At 46.3% G+C, this 18,305-nt stretch overlaps 1 protein-coding gene across 1 annotated transcript in view; it reads left to right on the forward strand.

Annotated features, from left to right (window-relative positions):
• The window catches only part of B4GALT1 (beta-1,4-galactosyltransferase 1), a 46,278-nt gene that overhangs the window by 12,182 nt on the left and 15,791 nt on the right, over nt 1-18,305 (forward strand). The window contains exon 2 of the mRNA XM_006216825.3: nt 15,138-15,373. Coding sequence (XP_006216887.1) covers nt 15,138-15,373 — 236 coding nt within the window. The remainder of the gene's footprint in view (nt 1-15,137; nt 15,374-18,305) is intronic.

An 18,305-nucleotide genomic window follows, 5' to 3' on the forward strand; every position in this document is an offset into this window, starting at 1 on the left:
TATATGAATAACTGAATTGCTTTGCTATGCACATGAAACTAACATTGTAAATCAACTACACTTCAGTAAAAAATAAGAATTAAAAAAAAGCAAATTGATCAGCTTGAAAACCCAATCAGTGGGAGCTGCTGTGAATCTAGGGTCCTAGGCTCCAGCAATAACCACACCAACAGATACGCTTATTCAGCACTAACTGCTTGCCAAGCATGGGAAAAGTTCTACGTATGCATTGTTTTCATTAACTCTCACAGCAGCTCTTTTTCTTGCCCGATTGTCCTGGTTAGAACTTCCAGTACTATGTTGAATAGCGGCAGTAAGAGTGGAGGACATCCTTGCCTTGTTTCTGATCTTAGGCGGAAAACATTGTTTTTCCCATTCAGTTTTTAAGTATGTGAGTGGTGGAGTTTTTAATAGATGCCCTTTATCAGGTGAGGAAGTTCCCTTCTATTCCCAGTTTGTTGAGGTTTTTATCATGAACAGGTGTTGATGTGCTTTGTCAAATGCGTTTCTGTGTCTGTTGAGATGATCATATGTTTTTGTCATTTGCTGTTCTCTTGATGTGGTGTATTACACGTTGATTTTTCAGGTATAAACTTGAATCCCTGGAGTAAATCCCCCTTAGTCGAGGTGTGTCATCCTTTTTATATGCTATTTGATTCAGTTTATTGTTTTGTTGAGAATTCTTATTCATAAGAGACCACTGTCTCTCTGTAGGGTTTTTTTTTTTTAGCTTAATTGAGGTATAATTCACAAATAAACGAGCTGTACTTTTCTTTTTCTCTCTTTTCTTTTTTTTTTTTTTCAATGGAGTTACTGGGGATTGAACCCAGGACCTCATGCATGCTGAGCAGCTGCTCTACCACTGAGCTACACCCTCCCCCTGGTCTGCAGTTTTCTTTCTCATTATGTCCTTGTCTGAATTTGATATCAAGGTAACACTGCCTCACTCATAGAATGAGTAAGGAAATGTTCCCTCCTCTTCAATTTCAGGGAGAGTTTGTGAAGGGTTGGTATTAATTCTTCTTTACATATCTAATAGTATTCACTAGTGAGGCCGTCTGGACCTGGGCTTTTCTTTGTGGGAAGCTTTTTGGTTATAAACTGAGTTTCTTTACTTCTTATGGGTCTATTCAGATTTTCTGTTTATTCTTTTTTAATTTTATTTCTTAATTGAAGTATAACCAATTTGCAATGTTGTGTCAATTACTGGTGTACAGCATAATGTTTCAGTCATACATATACATGGGTGTATTCGTTTTCATATTCTTTTTCATTATAGGTCACTACAATATATTTAATATTGTTCCCAGAATTTCTGTTTATTCTTGAGTCAGTTTTAGTAGTTAGTGTTTTCCTAGGAACTTGTCATTTAATGTATTGACATACAGTTGTTTATAGTATTTTCTTATAATTCTTTTTATTACTCTAAGGTTGGTATGGGTATTTCTGCTTTCATTCTCGATTTTGGTAATTTGAGTCTTCTCTCTCTCTTCACCCCCCGGCCCCTGGGTCAGTCTAGCCAAAAGTATGTCATTTTTGTTGAACTTTTCAAAGACCCAACTTTGGTTTCATCTATTTTCTCTATTACTTTTCTGTTCTCTGTTTTATTAATTTCTGCTCTAATCTTTGTTATTTTCTTCCTTCTGTTTTGCTTTTAGCTTTGGGTTTAGTTTGTTTTTCTTTCTTTTTTTTTTAAGTTTTTTAAGGTAGAAGGTTAGGCTATGTTGATTTGAGATGTGAAGATCATGTACTTTTAGCATTTTAGTAGATGCTATCAAATTGCCCTCCAGTTTACACTCAGTGTGTGAGAAGTGCCCGATTCCCTCATCCATGCAGCACTGTACGTTGTCTGTCTTTTTACATTTGCCAATATGATGGTCAAATGTGGTATCTTGTTTTAATATGTTTCCCTGGTTACTGATGATGTCGAGCAAATGTTCATGTGTTAGTTGGCCATTTGTATTTCTTTTGTTACTTGTTACTTGTTAATATTTTAACCCATTTTCTATTAGTTTTAAAAATATGTTCATGGGAGTTTTTAATATTGCAGATATTACTCCTTTATTGGCAAATATGGTCTCTTCATCTGCCACATGTCTTTTATCTCCGGTATCTTTGATCATACAGAAGTTTTATGGACTTAAGTGTCTCTTTTCCTTTATGACCTCAGGTTATTTGTGCACTTAGGAAGGTCTTCATTATCCTAAGATTATAGAAATTTTCTTCTGTATTCTTTTTCTAAGCTGGTTCTTTAAATTAACATTTTAGTACTTGTCCCTGACAGTAAAAGAAGAACAAAATGGCTATTCAACCCTCATGTCATAAGAAGCCTTATACGGTACCCACAGGGCCCTCAGTCATCCCAGATCACTGATGCTGGAGGACTAGAATAGAAGTGTGAAATTTTAGGCACTTGTGGTTATAGAGTTGTAATCATCTGTAGGCTTTGAAGTCTAGGGATTCAGGGGAGAAGGGAAAGTAATATTTATTGAACATTTATTAGTACAAAGTAATATTTATTGAACACCTATTAATGCTAAGCACTGTAGTAAGTATATATATGTATATGTCTCATATACCACCTGAAGAGAATACACTATTATCTCTACTCCTTAGAAGAAGAAACTGGAGCTGGCTGTATTCAAAGAGGTTCTGATACCAGAGAGGTATTGCCAGGAGTGCATGGCTGGCTGACTGCCCAGATGGCCCATAGGGCAGCAGGCTCTCTCCATTAGTCCAAGGTCTGGTTCTAGTTGGAGGGAGAAGGATGTACTTGTTACCAGCATTGCTGTTCCAGAAATGCAGTCGTGCTCCAGAATTGATCAGAGGGTCAGCTGACTCAGTAATAAAACACCCATGAGGCTTATTTACATGCTGAAATGCTAAGTTGCTGTGCTACTGGGAAGATTGGAACTGTTTTCAAGAGGCTTGGAATCCTCTGGCTGCTGGCAGCACTACAGGGGAAGCCATAGTATACTCAGGCAGTGGGTAAGTCAGAAGTCAGGGCAAGGAAATGAGTTGTACTCTAATGTTGGATGGTGTCAGGCTGTCATGGCTGATGGGTCCGTCCCCACAGTGTTGCAGAACTCCTTCAGGGACCTTGGTCTGGTCCAGAGGTGGCTCCTTCCTCCCCTCTGCAGCTCTGCAAGGACACATCCAGCTCCATCCACCACTCTGCTGTTTATTTCCTCTGTATTTTCTTTATTCTTTTCTTTCTCTCCATCCAACCATCCAACTTTTTATTTCATGGCCTATTATCATCAAGGACTGTCTCGCCTTATTTATTTGTTCTATTCTATCCTCATTCGCACTTTCATTTCCCAACCGCACCAGGGACAGCCATCCTAAAGTGTTTAATGTGTATCTGGTAGTTTTTTTTTTTTTTTCTTGCTAAATGGGTGTCACTGCTTCATATAAATGAAATTTTTAATTTAAAATTTTTGATTTTTTTAGATTAACCTACAGTCAAATTGATCTTTTTCTGGTTTATAGTTTTATGAATTTTTATGAATAAATAAATAGCCACCGCCACTATCTGGACACAGAACAGTTCCATCACCCCCAGAAATCCCCCTATAGTCACATTTTCCTTCCACTCTTCACCCCTGTTAATCACCCCTGTTAATCATTACTGTTTGTTGTTTTATCTTTTTGAGAATGCCATGTGAAGGTATCATACAGCATGTGTACATATATTTTTAACTTATGTAAATGATTTTTTTATAGTTCATTTTGATTCTAAATTTTTTCACCCAGCTCTGCTTCTTCTTTTTCTTTTTCCCAATTTTTAAAAAAATTGACATAACTTCAAACTTACAGAAAAGTTGCTAGAATGATACAAAGAAATTCTGAATATCCTCTGGATCCCCCTAAATTCCCCAGATGTTAACATTTTACTTTATTTCCTTTTTTTCTTCTCCCTCTTTCTGTCTCTCCATGTATGTGTGTCCTATTCTGAATCTTGCCACTTAACCCCTAAACATTTAGTATGTATTTCTTAAAAACAAGAATTTTTTTTTAATATAACCATAGTATACTGATCAAATCAGGAAATCAACACTGAGAAATTTCTGTTATCTCATTACAGACCTTATGAAGACTTTGTCAGTTGTCCCAAGAATGTCCTTGCAGTAAAAGAGCATGCATTTTATTCAGTTATCGTGTGTCTCTAGTCTCTTAATCTGGAACAATGCCTACCGTTTCTTTACATTACATGATACCGACATTGTCGAAGAGTACAGGCCAATTATTTTGTAAAGGCCCCTCAGTTTGGGTCTGTTTGAGGTAGCCTTGTGATGAGGTTCAGGTTATGCACTTTTGACAAGAATACCATGTGAATGGTGCTGTCACATGCTGTCAGTTCATTCCTTACTGGCCATGTGAACTTCGGTCATTTCATTGTGGTGACACCTGCTGTTTCTCCACGCTCAAGTTTGCTATTTTACCCTTTTTAATTAAAATGTGTCTTATGGGCATTTACTTTGAAATTATGTAAATATCCTGTTATTCCTCAAACTTTCATCTGTTGGTCTTTAGTACCTGTTGATTCTTGCCTGAATCAATTGTTATTATGGTGGCTGGTGATCTGATTCTGTCATTGCTTCTACATTTGTTGGTTGGCATTTTCCTGTAAGGAAGAGCTTTCCCTTCTCCTCTGTTAATTCATATATTAGTGCAGACTTATGGATTCTTACTTTATTCAATAGCTCATAATCCTTTACTAGCATTATTTGTTTTGATGCTCACTGTCACATTTGGCCAATGAGATCCCCTTCAAGCGGCTCCTGTGTCATTTTGGCATAGCCCATCATTCTTCGAGCATTTCCTTTCCTTTAGACACATCAAGATGTGCCAGGCTCCTCCTGTTCATTCCCTGACTCAGCTCTGGAGTCAGCCACTTCTCTAAGGGTATTTAGAAACCAAGAGCTGGGCTCCAGGCACTCACCCTTGGATGTAAGTTCCGTCCACACTGCAATATGTAGTCTGGTGTCCATGGTGTTCATCCCAGTTTTCTCCCTGCATTAATGATAGACTTCCACACAGCCTCCAGCACCGCCTTCACAAATACTGCCATAAGGAACAGCCTTCTCCACGTCCTTTATGGGCCTGTGCGTGTATGTTTATGTTGTTTTCGGAGTGCCAGATACTCGAGGGTGGCTGTCCCCTGTTACGTTTCCCCCAGCAGAGCAAGAGCATGGCTGTACCACTACAAGTACTTGGCGTTAACCAACTCCCTAACCTTTGCCAAATGAGTAGATGTGCTGGGAGAGCTCTTGGTTTATCTTGCTTTTCTCTGATTACAGATGAGCTGGAGCATCTCTTCGTATGCTTGATGGCCTTTGGGATTCTTTGGTAACTGCTTATTTTTGTAATCCGTTGGCTGTTTTTCTCACTGGGGCTCTTATGTTTTTCTTGATGATATGCAAGATTTTTTAATACATCCTGGATACTAGTCCCTTGCTGGTCTCAGACACCGCAGATCTCTTCTCTGAATCTGTCATCTCTCTGTTCACTTTGCCAGTGTTATCTTTTGTTTGAGTGTAAGGCCTTTTCCCCTTTGTTTTGTGCATTCTCTCACCAGGACTCTTTTTCTGTAATGATGTTAATACCCTTAGTCCTTCTGCATTTAAGATGCAGCTAAACTCTCCTGATTCTCCTCAGCAAACAGTCTGTCTAATGACTTCTTAGCCTCTGTTGAGTTCTGTTAAGAATAACTTTACCTCTTAGAGTGTAAGGCCTGCATACAAGTATTATTCATATATTTATTCAGCGAATATATGTTGTAGGCCTACTGTGTGTTAGGCACCCTGCTTTATCACAGACAAGGTTCAGAGTTATTGAAACGTGCCTGTGGCTTTTTAGAGGTGGAGCAGGGATTTGAACCCTGATCTGTGACCTTTCCTACCATGCTGCTTCCCTTGGAAGTCGCATTTGGTGCCTCTTGAACTGTGTGTTAGAGTTCTACCTCTCTTCTAGCAAATGGCTAAAGAAGGTGCAAGCACACTGTTCTCCCCCAGCATCTGGAGCGGGGGAAAGTAAGCAGGAGAGGAATGGAGGTCAGTGTAGCTCCTGCCATCCTGGGCCTGGAGTTCTCAAGTGGCAGGCCCCGGGCTGCCTGCGTGACCGGCTCCGGGCTGAGAGTGCAGGGCCCAGAGGAGGCTGGGAGGCTGCCTCAGCCTGCAGGGGAAGGTCTTAAAATAACACCCCAGGCCTGTATCATCTAATCCTTTCTGAGAAGCTCAAATTATCCCTTCCAGAAGTGCTCTAGTTCTAGGAGGAGAGAGATGCATCAAGAACTTCCTGGGCTAACAGAGAATTTCCAGGAGAATTGGCCTCCCGAGCCTTTCCTGGTAGTGATAACTGTAGGCAGGCGCAGTTTCCACGAATTCCAGTGGAGGGAGGGGTGTGGGGAGGGCAGCCAGGCAGGAGAAGGGCTGGCTGGGGAGGAAATCTGCCTTTGGGCTGGAACCAAAGAAAGCAGAAGTTCCTCCTGGGACAATTTTTCCCCAGAGGACAACCCTGGGAGGCCTCTTTACTGGGCTTTAAAAGCTGTAATCCCTGGGCACTGCCTCCTGACCTCAGGCCTTGCATCTCTATGGTTTCAGTGCTGATGGAAACCTTACTCTGTCACCCCAGGACAGACGTGTACTGTTATGGCCCCAGTTCTGGGGTCTCCCAGGGTTTCCCAGTGCTCTCTCCTTGTTTCTACTGCCCCCCCACCCCGAATTCTGAGCCGTGACTGTGTATGTACAGAAATACACTTGAGAAGGGTTTAGCTCAGTGATGTCACATCAGATTCACCTTAATGCTACCTTGGATCAGTTGGCGGCTTGCTAGAACCCTAGGCTGAGGAGGATTCTGAGACAGACTCCCTATGGGCACAGCAGAGGGACAGCAGAGGGGCACGTGAGCTGCGATCTGCTGTCCATTGTAGATGCATCCATGAACATCAGAACCGTAAAGGATTAATAAGGAGAAGATAAGGACAGCTTTTTTGCAAAGTCCAGAATGTCCTTGAGGAAATCTGTTAGTCTCTGGCTTTCACTTTCCCTCATGTTTAACCCTGGGGCTGAAATATTATTCTCAAGGTTCCTCCAGCCCTGGTCTGCCAGGATTATCCACGGGTCTGGTTCAAGGTGGATCCTGCCCCTTCAAGGTGATGGAATCTGACCTTGACTTTGCTCCCTTAGATTTACACCTTGGTACCCTTGGTGACAGGATCCTGGAGTGAGTGACCACTCAAGGCTTTTCTGGTGATCTTATGACTGAGCTTTGGGGTTATTTCTCTCAAGGAACAAGTGGTATTTGGTGAAGTGCCCATTGACGTGACAGTGTGAGGTTTAGATGAGGAAATAGCAACGTTTTCATTAGGAGGTTAGACTGTCCACCACCATAAAGTGTCAAAGTATAGGCTTAGAACCTGGAGGAAACTCATTTAAAACTGAGGGCGGGGATGTGCTTGTAGATCACAGATCAGGTGCTATACCTCTTTAGAGGCCAAAAAGGAGAATGCTTTTGCCCTTGGTTGCCTTGGTTGTAGATGTGTAGTTAGGACAACAGCCTAGATTCTCAAGCATCAAATAGGCAAGGTGGCTCCCTACTCTGTTAGTTCAGCTTCTTAACACGTAGTTGAACAAGTGCTGTGGGGTCACCACACATTTGTGCAGCCTGTTCTGCCAGAAACCGTCCCAGGTACAGAAAGGAATGGGACACAACCACAACCCCTGCCCTCATGCGGATGAGGATCTTGATGGAGGAAGCAGGTAGATAGACTGGTACCCTCCCCCCAGGGGGCTTGGATGTGGGCTTGTAAAGGTTGTAATGTTGGTTCGTAAAGGATGTTGGTGGGCATCTGGAGCATGGGCTGATTGGCCGGAGGGACTTGGGGAAGTCTTTGAAGGTGAGTTTGAAGTTTGAAGGATTGTTTTCTTATCTACTTCATAGAGGTTTTTGAGGGAACTTATAGGAATACACATCATAAAAAGGATCGACATAAATAAACTGAAACAAGAAAAAGAGAAAACGTAGCTTAAAAAGTTAAGCTTGGGAAAGAGTTAAAATGTACTCAGACATTGCAGCCCAGCACAGCTATTACATCTGTACCTTTGCAAAAGCCACAAATGAAACATTGTCAGAGAGCAGCAATACATAGTAGTTCCTGCGTGTAAGTTGTTCTTTGTGCCTCCCTCCTAAAGGTCTTCCTGGGGGTGGGAGAGAGGTGGTGGTTAACAAGTGAGCCTGTAAGCCAGTTTCTCAAAATATAGTCTAGGGACCTGCATTAAAGTTACCCAGAGCACTTGTAAAAAGGCAGAGTCCTGGGCCCCAGCCCCAGACTTGCCAAATCAGAAGCTCTGGGGAGTAGGATCCAGGAATCTGCAGTTTCACATGCTTCCCTGGATGATTCTTTGTGCACTCTGCAGTTTGAGAATCTCTGCAGTAGATGGAAACCTCAATAGGATCTTGAAAGCAAATGCAATAAAGCAAATGAGAGTGCTTGGCCTTTGAAGCCTGGGTGGGAATTTAATGAGAGAGAGAGCAGAGCCCAAGAAAAAGCAGTTCCACCGAAGTTCACTCCTGGCCAGGCTGCTTTCAGGTCCTATTTTGGAAGACCTGCAAAGTGTGGCAGTTCAAGGCACGTGGCCGGGCCGCTCCTGAGCCCAGAGATGAACAGATGAGCTACCGGCCCCACTGTGCCGGATTGGTCCAGCTTCCCCTTGGCCACCTGGGCTCTGCTCTCCAGACCTCCTCTGGCAGGCACCTTTATTTTTTGAGCAAATACTTTGTTTTTCTCTATGCCCTCAAATGCAGGGTTCTGAGATCACAGATGTGCTCTGCTTCCTGTTGAAAAAGTGTTTCCTCCCCCCAGGGTCTAATAGTGGCTTGGATGGTGAGTTGGCAGAAAGAACAGTGAGTGTTGAAATTGTGTTCTGCTGCAGTGTGCCTGAGACATATCAAGTCAGCCTTTGGAGTAGATTATTCCTGTTTTCTGATCACGGAGTTGTATGTTTTGAAGTCTTTATTTTGGAAGACACCTCATTATTGGAAGAAGGACGAAGGAGGGGGTCTTAATTCTTGTCCTTGGGTTGTATTTTTAAATATTTATTGTTCAATTTTAAAGATAGACTGTAAGGTATAAAGAAAAATACCCTGAACATCTGGTTTAAGAAATAAATCATTTCCAGTACTTTTGAAGGCTTTGTGAGTTAGATTTTAAAACCCATTGAGAAATGCTTAACGTGAGCCTTGAGCAGTCCCATCAGGCGGCTCTCTGCTCTTCCATCAAGTTTTCTCGAGGTTTATCAAAACCCTCTTGGTTGCTGGCATGGGTGGCAGGGAGGCAGGGAGAGTAGCCATGCACCATCCACTCAGCAAAGGTTTGTTGGCATACTCTGTGTCCATGGCAGCCAAGTGGACACTCATAACTCTTCTCCCAGAGAGAAGCTGAGGGTCCAGTGGAGTCAACTGCTTCTCTGCAAAGCTTTCCTCAACTCTGTTCCCTGGCCCTGGAGTTGATTCCCCTTCCTTTGTACCATTTCAGCTGTTCTCAGCACTGTCACCCTCACCATGGTTGTTTGCGCTGCTTGTCTCCCTCCCCACCAAGGGCAAAGACCTCTTCTTAACTCAGCCCCACTGCTGCATGCCTGGCACCAGCTGGCATGTAGTGTGTGCTGACCAGAGGCATGGCTGAGTGCATGCAGTGCTCTGGGTATTTAAAGGAGATGGAGGGAGAGTGAGAACCAACCCTGGGTGGTCTGAGGAGGCTTCCTTGGGGAGGTGATATTTGAACTGAGGCCAGGCAGCTGTTGGATGAGTGACAACAAAGTTCTTGGAGAACTCTAGAGAGCTTCTCTTCCCTGAAGGACTGGAGAGAAGATTTGGGATGAGCCCTGTGCAGTGGATGGTGCTTCTCATTTCTAGTGTGAGAGGTCACAGGGGCATCCTGAGTGGGTGGGACCACTCTAGACAGCTGTCATTCCCATGCCTGGGGATCTGGTAGTGCCTGGCTTGGCTTCCAGTGCATGTCTGGCCTTTAGAAGACTGGCGCAGAACAAAATGGCTCACCTACGTAAGCCTGAGGAATAACACTGTAGTGGGGTGAGGGCTGGGCAGTGGGAGGGATGGTTTGAAGAGGGGCCACGCCGTACTGTCATGTCTGAGGCTTGGCCAAGGAAGAGATTCCAACATCTCAACTTGTTGATCCACAGTGCTCTGGGCACTATTTTAAAAATGTAATTTATTTGCCTTATTTACCAAATGGTTAGCTACAAAGACACAATTTTTTGCCTCAAGAGTTTAAGATGGTTTCATTTTTTACCACAGTTACTTTTTCTGATCATATGCAAGAATCAGCATGTTCTATGTCTTCTCTGTATTTAATTGATTGTTTACATTTTATACACTTGTCCACTTGGGAACCATACTCTCTTCATGACCACTGAAGCTCTGTAATGTAAAATGTCATTGTTCTTATAGTTCCCAAATATGTGAATTTCATCGCCCAGGAAATTTTTAAGACTTGGAGGTCTGAACCACCACTGCCAAGTAAGGGTTTTTAAGAAATTAAATTAAAAGATCAATCCAGCATCAAAATCCGCTGTGATCATTTCATAAAGAAAGGGGATTTTAACATTTGAAGAGTAAGAAGCACTTCATCTTGGAAGAATGGGTTTCTGATACATTGATTACCTTGATCTTAATGAAAGCACCACTTTGGCCGTTTTGTCTCTGGCTGGTGAGACATTGTCACACCCCTCATCAGGCTGAGGACTGTCTTGAACCAGTGGCCGGTGAGTTGGGAAGCAGTGGACTAGATGTTCCAGCCTGTTTTGCTGAGGCTAGAGGAATGAGAGAGTAGTTCAGCGAGCACAAAGGCAAGGCCGGGAGTCTGTGCTGGGTCGGCGCAGGGCTTTTGATGGAGGGGCATGTGTGTGTTTGGGTTTGCCGTGCCGGCAAGCGAGCAGTGGAATTTATCGGAGTTGAGCTCACACATTGAAGTTATTGAGCGACTTACACGCAAGGCCGTGACCTAGACTCCCAGCAGAGAGGCCCACGTGGCGGGGCTTTAGCGGGGGGAGCCGAGGACAGGCTCACATCTGCTCATCTGCTTACGTAACCCTGCCTCCTTGCTCCCAGAGCCAAGAAAACACACAAGCCGGCCCAGCGGGGCTGAGGGCCTGTGGTAGCACACGCCATGCGCCGCACAGAAGGGAGCCTTGGCTCGGCCTGAGGGTTGTCATGAAGCCTCGGCCCTCTGCTTCCTTCCCGAGGCCCCGGCTGTGGCTCTGAGACCTGCTGGCAGGTCTGAGTGGTTCTGGGCAGAGCTGATCCCTGCCCTCCCGGAGTCTGGCCTCCCTGGACTCTTTCATTAGGACAGAGCCAGGTCTGCCGCGTGGCAGGAGGTGTGCAGGGCATGCAGGGAGGCCTCCCGGCTGGCACTGGACCCAGGAGGGCACTCAGTTCCAGGTCTGGAACCGCCAGAGCTGCTGAGCGCTGACCTACCTCAGGGGTGTGAGCTGCAGCGTTCTCAGAGCAGCGGCGGCTTCAAGGAGAGAAGGTGGAGAAAGAATTGCCAGGTTGGGCAGGGAGGGTAGGGTAGGGTCAGGGTGCTCTAGATGTGTGGGGGGCGGGCTTGTGAGAGGAGCCCAGAGGGGAGCGGGGGAGGAGAAGAGGCTGTTTGGTGATCAAGCTTTGCCTGGAGCCCTTGGGGCAGCAAGTCCCTCAGACAACCTTGAACCAGGGCAGCCTTCATGTAGGTCCTGCAACATGCTCAGCAGGGAGCTCCTTGAAGTCAGGAATTGTCCTGCCCCTCCCATCACCTCCCACCTCCCCCACCTGGCACATAACCTGGCACACAATAGGTGCCCAGAAAGTGTGGATGGAAACTAATTGAAAGTGGCCTTGGCACACTGCCGGAAAAGTTTATGTTAAACCAACACTTCAGAAAAGACTCTGGCTTGATGCTTGAGTAGGCTCCCAAGGATGGACTGTCTCATGCTGTTGCCACCTCCTGTGTGTGTGTGTGTGTGTGTGTGTGTGTGTATGTGTGCTGGGGTTGGAGGAAGGGGAGGGGGAATAGCAGATGGAACACCCAGGTTCTCAGCTCCCATAATTAGGTGGACAGTGTCATCAGTTGCTGAAGGAACTCTGGAGCAGAAGCAGGTTTGGCCATAGGTGGAGGGTGGGGGGGGTGGGGAGTCAGATAAGAGTTCATCTGAGTTCCAGTCCTTGAAATTTGCAAACGGGAAACCAGTGTCCTGTAAGTGGATGGTACTCACCCAAGGATCATCCAGCAAGTCACTGGTCGAGCTGAACTAGGGCCCAAGCAGGTTTTCTTCTGACCAGGAAACTCTACCTCAGGACCACGTTTCTGGAACCGCTAAAGGGGCACAACAAAGACGCTGTCCGGCCTGCAGGTGTCTGCTCCGGGGAGGCTGGGCAGCCCAAGTATGAATTCCTGTTTTCTGGGTTGGTTTCAGAAGGTGTGAGAAAGTTGGTAGGGTCACAGTCCAGATGCCTCTTGGGTTCCCGAAAATGGAGTTATGTTTAGCAGCATCTTCAGAACCAAAGGTGGGGCGGGCTGGAGTGGGGTGCAGATGTTGTGGGGCCCCTTGAAGTGGGAAAAACCCAATGACGGATCTTCTTTTCATATTTTTCACAAGTGCCCTGTGCAGCAGGGCCTCGTAGAAGGCTTTGTTCAGGTTTGGGGGGTCGAGCAACCCAGGCCTGCTGGACCTTGTGGGGAAGGGCTACCTCCATGAACACCCCAAGACTTATGAAGGGGGGAGGGTCCAGCTCCCCGCTGCCCGGCTTGCTCAGTAAGAATCACTGGGCTTCTTGTTATTTATGTAGGTCCTTCCGAAGATGTAGTGAGTCAGACTCTCCAGGGGAAAGCCCTGAGAATCCGTATTTTCACTGATTGCCTCACATGATTATGGTAATAGATGTGGGAAAAACTGGACCACACCGAGCCCTTGCTTAGTTTTGGAGCATAGTACCTGCACACCTGAGGGTACCCTGGTAGGCGGGGGCTGGGTCAACAGACAGTCGTGTGAGGGTCTGATCCGTGAGGCCTCTGTCCCTCCAGAGAGGGAGGTGCATGCTCAGGGAGGGACCAGGGCTTTTGGAACCCTGAAGACCCCCTTCAGGGGCTGTAGCTCTGCAGGCATGAGGAGAGCAAAAGGACCCGCCAGATCAGGGATTCGATTTTAAGATTCTAGTCTCTCAGTGCAAAGGTTTGCTGTTAGCGGCAAGAGGGAAGCGCATGTCTGGCAAAGGGGAAAGTGTGGACGTAGGCATGGTTTATAGGAAAGGGGCAGGGGGAGAACTGGGACGGAAGAGCTAGGGGCTTACCTTCCCTTGTCCAAGGCTACAGCCTTAGAGCCACTGGAGGGTTTTAGCAGGAAAGTGATATGATCAGAGCTGCGTCTTCGAAGGAAATGAAGTAATGGAGGCAGGTCCTGCGATGGTGGAACTAGGTCAGTGTCAGAGGGAGGGAGGGCATGCAGAGTCCTTGGGATGCAGGAGAGGGGAGAGGAGGAGGAGATGGCGAGTCCACATCCGCCCACCTGCAAGAGGAGCAGGAGTCACAGCTTCCTTTTTTGGGGGGTGGCCTCATTTCGGGGGGTGAGTGATCCCCGGGAACAAGTGGTGCTGTTGAACCTCAACCTCAATAGATGGGCAAGCAGGATGGCAGAGGGCTGCACCCTGGCCCTTGGGTCGTCCTCACCAGTGTGTTTTAGGTGAACTTGCTGTGAGTTTGTGGTCAGCGTTTGGCTTCTATTTTGTAGTGTTGTTTCCTTCCTTTGCTCTTATGGACAGTTTCCTTCACAGGTAAAGCTGGTTACGCTAGAGTAACGGTTCCCAAAATGTGTTCCCTGATAAAATGGTTCTGTGGCCAAATAAATTTGGGAAACAGTGGGTTAGATAAAGTGAAGGGGGGTTCTTGACTGCTCAGCTTCTCAGGGCCTTTGGTGTGTACCATGACTTTCCAGAAGCAAGACTGAGTATGCAGGGTTCCCAAACTTATTTAACCAGGAGATATGTTCTTCCATTGAGTGTTCTACTGGGATTAGTGTTTCCTGGAACCCACTTTGAGAAAGTCTGGCCTACCGGGAATACTGGGGGCCTGGGTTTAGGTGTCGACTCTGTGGCTGATTTCCTGTGTGTCCCTGGGCCAGTCATCTTTCTCCTGCCCTCACCACGTGTGCTGTGGGAGGGCGGCCCTCAGACTTTGGGGAGTGAGGCCCTCTCTGAGCTCCAGCTGTTTCTACGTAGGAGACGAGGACTGCCGTGCCCGTGTCTGGGTCTTGACCTTGGCCTTCTCTCCTCCTAATGCGCCACTACCTCGCAATCCACCACCCACATCTCGTCAATTTTTCTTCTAAGCCAAGAGCTCTCCTACTAACTTATTTCTCTCATTTGCAGCCATGTTCTTCCAGGCCAGAAACTTTGGAGTCACCCCTGACTTTTCCTCCCTTCTTCATCCCCTACTTATACTAAGCATTCTTCTGCGATGTTCTTTCCGGCCATTTGTCCTGTTTCCCTTCAGTTCCTCCAGCCCCTGCCTGTCAAGTTTGTTTCATCTGTGCATCCTGCCCCTTCCCGAGACAGGGGTTAGTCATGCCACTCCCTGCTGCCTTCTGATTTCAGGCTGACTCCCTCAGCACTGACTTTCCGAAGACACACACAATTTTCCCCAACTAGGCTGGGTTCAGAGAGATGATGTAAGTCGTTTGTCCAAGGCCACAAAGCTGGGAGGTGGCAGAGTTAGGTTTCAAACTCAGGATTTCTGAGAAAGTGCTTTCTCAACCATGCTCTCCGATCCTGATGACAGCCTTTTGGGAAGTCTGAGTAGGAATTACTCCATTTCCATTTTTCAGTTGAGAAACAGTCTGAGAGGATTGGGTCCTGGGACGGTGAGTGCTGCAGAGGATGGCCAGCTGTGTGGCTTTGCCTGGTAACCGGAGGGTTTCCTGGGATGGTTGGTCACGCTCTTGCTGGACATGGTGCCTAGTGCCAGGTGTGAGTGCCTTTCCCACGGCCGCACAGCCTCCCAGTAGGAGATGCTCCTGTGGCAGCAGCCTGGCCCCTGCGGAGTCCTGTGGCCTGACCACTTCTCCTTCCCTCCACCCCTCTAGTCGGCCCCATGATGATTGAGTTTAACATGCCCGTGGATCTGAAGCTTGTGGAGAAACAGAATCCGGAGGTGAAGCTGGGTGGTCGCTACGCCCCCAAGGACTGCATCTCCCCTCACAAGGTGGCCATCATCATTCCATTCCGCAACCGACAGGAACACCTCAAGTACTGGTTGTATTATTTGCACCCAATCCTACAGCGTCAGCAGTTGGACTATGGCATCTATGTTATCAACCAGGTGAGGTCTGGGAAGATGGAGGGAGGGAGGGAGCGGATGTGTGTGTGTGTGTTTGCGTGCACGCGCGTGTGTGCTTGTGCAGTCAGATATGAGACTAATGAGGAATGAAGGAAAGGAAGTGTTTTTTTCGACATCTGGCATTTTTCAACTCCACCCACCACCACTCTCCTTATCTTAGTGCAAATGAGCTAAATGCCAAACAGTTTTTTAATTTTTCCAAGAGTATAACTTTGGTATTTCAAGTTTATCCTGAATACCTAAATGCATATCTATAGATTGTAACCTGCCGGGTAGAATAAGACATCTAACAAGCTACATACCAAATTCCACTGAAATTCATCTGAAGAGACAGAGTCTGCCCATTTTTAAAGGGCTGAATGGCCGTTCATTTCAGGATAAACTCTGGATCTGCTTGTATGTAGTAAGTAAGTTTGAGTAGTAAGATTGTTGGCAGTTGATAGCTTCCATCAAAGTTGAGGGACTTTGTGGGCCTTCCTTGGACCAGAAGGGAAGCTAGAAAGAGTAGTGTGTCTGTTCGTCAAGCATTTCGGAGCACTGCCGGTGCAAAGAGCTCCAGAGAGATAATAAAGAAACCTAAGTCCCCAGTCCTACCTGTCCTGAAGCTTTCAGCCCCACTTATGGTAAGCAGGACCCTTCCAGGGAACAATTTGCTAATAATCTCAAGGACTGAAGCTGAAGGTGGGAGAGCGGGTGGCTGGCAAACCCCCTCGAGGCTGTTTGAGTCCCTTGGCCAAGTAAGGCACGGACCGGGTCCCTGAGAAAATCTGCAGGCAAGGTAGCCAGATAGTTGCGGGTCATCTTAGAAGAATATATGAATTATGTAAGAGACAATAGGTAAATGCCCTGCAAATTCCAAGTCACTTCAATCCGACAAATATCTGTTTAAGAAAAGCCCTGTCATCAAGGACCACGTAACTGATGCCAATGAGCACATGTTTATCATGACAGGATTCAGGAGCCTGCTATTAAAGCAATGGCAGTGAGTGCCTGGAAGAGGAAGCCACCATCACCAGGAGCCAGCAGGGACTAAGAACAAGCCATGCCAGCTGCATCTCCTTTCCCTCTTTGACAGTTATTGTACCAGTAGATGAGTGATACACTGTAGACACCATGGCAGATCTTATTCATCAAGACTTTGATGACCTCCCACAAATCTGCCTGAGCGGAAGATAGACAGCGGTGGTCTGGATGGCCTATATATGAGATTACAATATAAACTTGGGTAAAGAGGGTAAAAGAGAGTTAGTGATGATGCAGAGTTTTTGCATGTAGGTGACTGTGGTTAAGGAAGACTTGGAGGGCAGGATGCTAATGTACAGACAGGTTGTATTTTAGGTGCATGTGAGATTTCCCTTCAATTATGAAGTCAAAGCAAATATTGGACCAGTGACATTTAGCCACTATCTTAAGTTCCTATGACATGATTTAAACAGCTATTCCCCAAGTTTCAAACAACAGACTTCCAGGTGTCCTATACCAGCTATTTGCTCCTGCCTGCCCCAGTCCAAGCTGGCAGAACAGTTAAGCAAGCCAGCTTGGACCAGTGGCACCCCTGTGCTGGCTAACACTGGACCCTGCCTAAGACAGGGCTTCTCCCAAAGTGTGGTTTTCGAAATGGAGGACTGAGGCCAAATGCATTTGAGGAATGCTGGATTGAATAACATGAACATGGAGGCTGCAGTGTACTGGTGTGCATTATAGCCGCCAGAAGGACTCAACACTGTTTCCTGAGCTTGTCTGACTGGAGAGCCGTTTTCCAAGAACCATCACAAGTGATGAATGTTCTGTGAATCAAACTTTGGGCAAAGCAGGTCTACATTAACACCTCCTCCCCTGCACCTCCTTACTTGCCCTATGAGAACCGCCCACCCCCCAACTCTGCCCCCCTCCAACTCTGCCTCCCTCTCCTGTCTTTCCCCACATGCAACTTAGCATCAGAGGTATTTCATTTTTAGTTTTTCAAGCATTTATGCCTTTTTTCCTCTAGTCTTGTCATATCATCATCTACCCCCCACCCCAGTCCATGTCTTTTTTTGGAGGGGGGGGGAGGCAATTAATCCATGTTTTTTTGCATCTTCATCTTGTCCTTCTCTTCCAAGGGTTAACTTTCCACCTGAGGACAGTCTCTTCCTCTCTATCTTCCTTTCCCCCAGCTAATCTTATTTCTTCTGCTCCAGCTCCGTCCTGATTATTTCTTTGGGAAAATATGATCGGACTTCCAGATAACCAAGTCATGGAGAAACTTGAAGTCTGCCCGACCTTTCCAATTAAGAGTGTCCTGTGTGATACCTAGAAAGAACCCGTAATAAAATAATAATGATAAGAAGCCTAAGGCTTGAAAAGAACGAGGTGGGAGGGAAAACATTTGGAGCTTGTCTCATCTACAGATTAGGAACTTCCTGTGTTCTGTTTTATTGCTGTGGTCAGGGAAAGGGAGTTCATGGCATCTGGCTTTGGCTTTGTGAACCATCTGTTGAGCAAATTGGCCTCTCGGCATCCTCCCGTCTCAGACACACTGCTGTCATCTTGACTCTTCATTCACCTCCCCACCACACACACCATTTAAGGGGAGAAAGGATGCTTAAAATGGGAGGGGCCTCTGAGACACCTGGTCCAGGGGTTCTCAGACAGGATTTTAAGAACAAAACCCCCTTCTGCTCCACTAAAATGCTGCTCAGCCCCCTTTCCACAGCGGGTCACAGTGGTGCTATTCGACTTGCAGTGGGGGCCATGTCCCCATCTCTACCCCCTAACTTTTGCTGGGATTCGTGGGGACCCCTGAGACCAGATAGTGTGAAAACTCTTCTGTTTTGCAGATGAGGAAACTGAGGCTCAGAACGGGAAGGTGACTGGTAGGAAGCCACATAAGCAACAGTAGGGCTGCAGCTCAGAGCCCAGGCCCCGTCCCCTA

The sequence above is a fragment of the Vicugna pacos genome, chromosome 4 (genome assembly GCF_048564905.1).
Source record: "Vicugna pacos chromosome 4, VicPac4, whole genome shotgun sequence".
Taxonomy (NCBI): Eukaryota; Metazoa; Chordata; class Mammalia; order Artiodactyla; family Camelidae; genus Vicugna; species Vicugna pacos.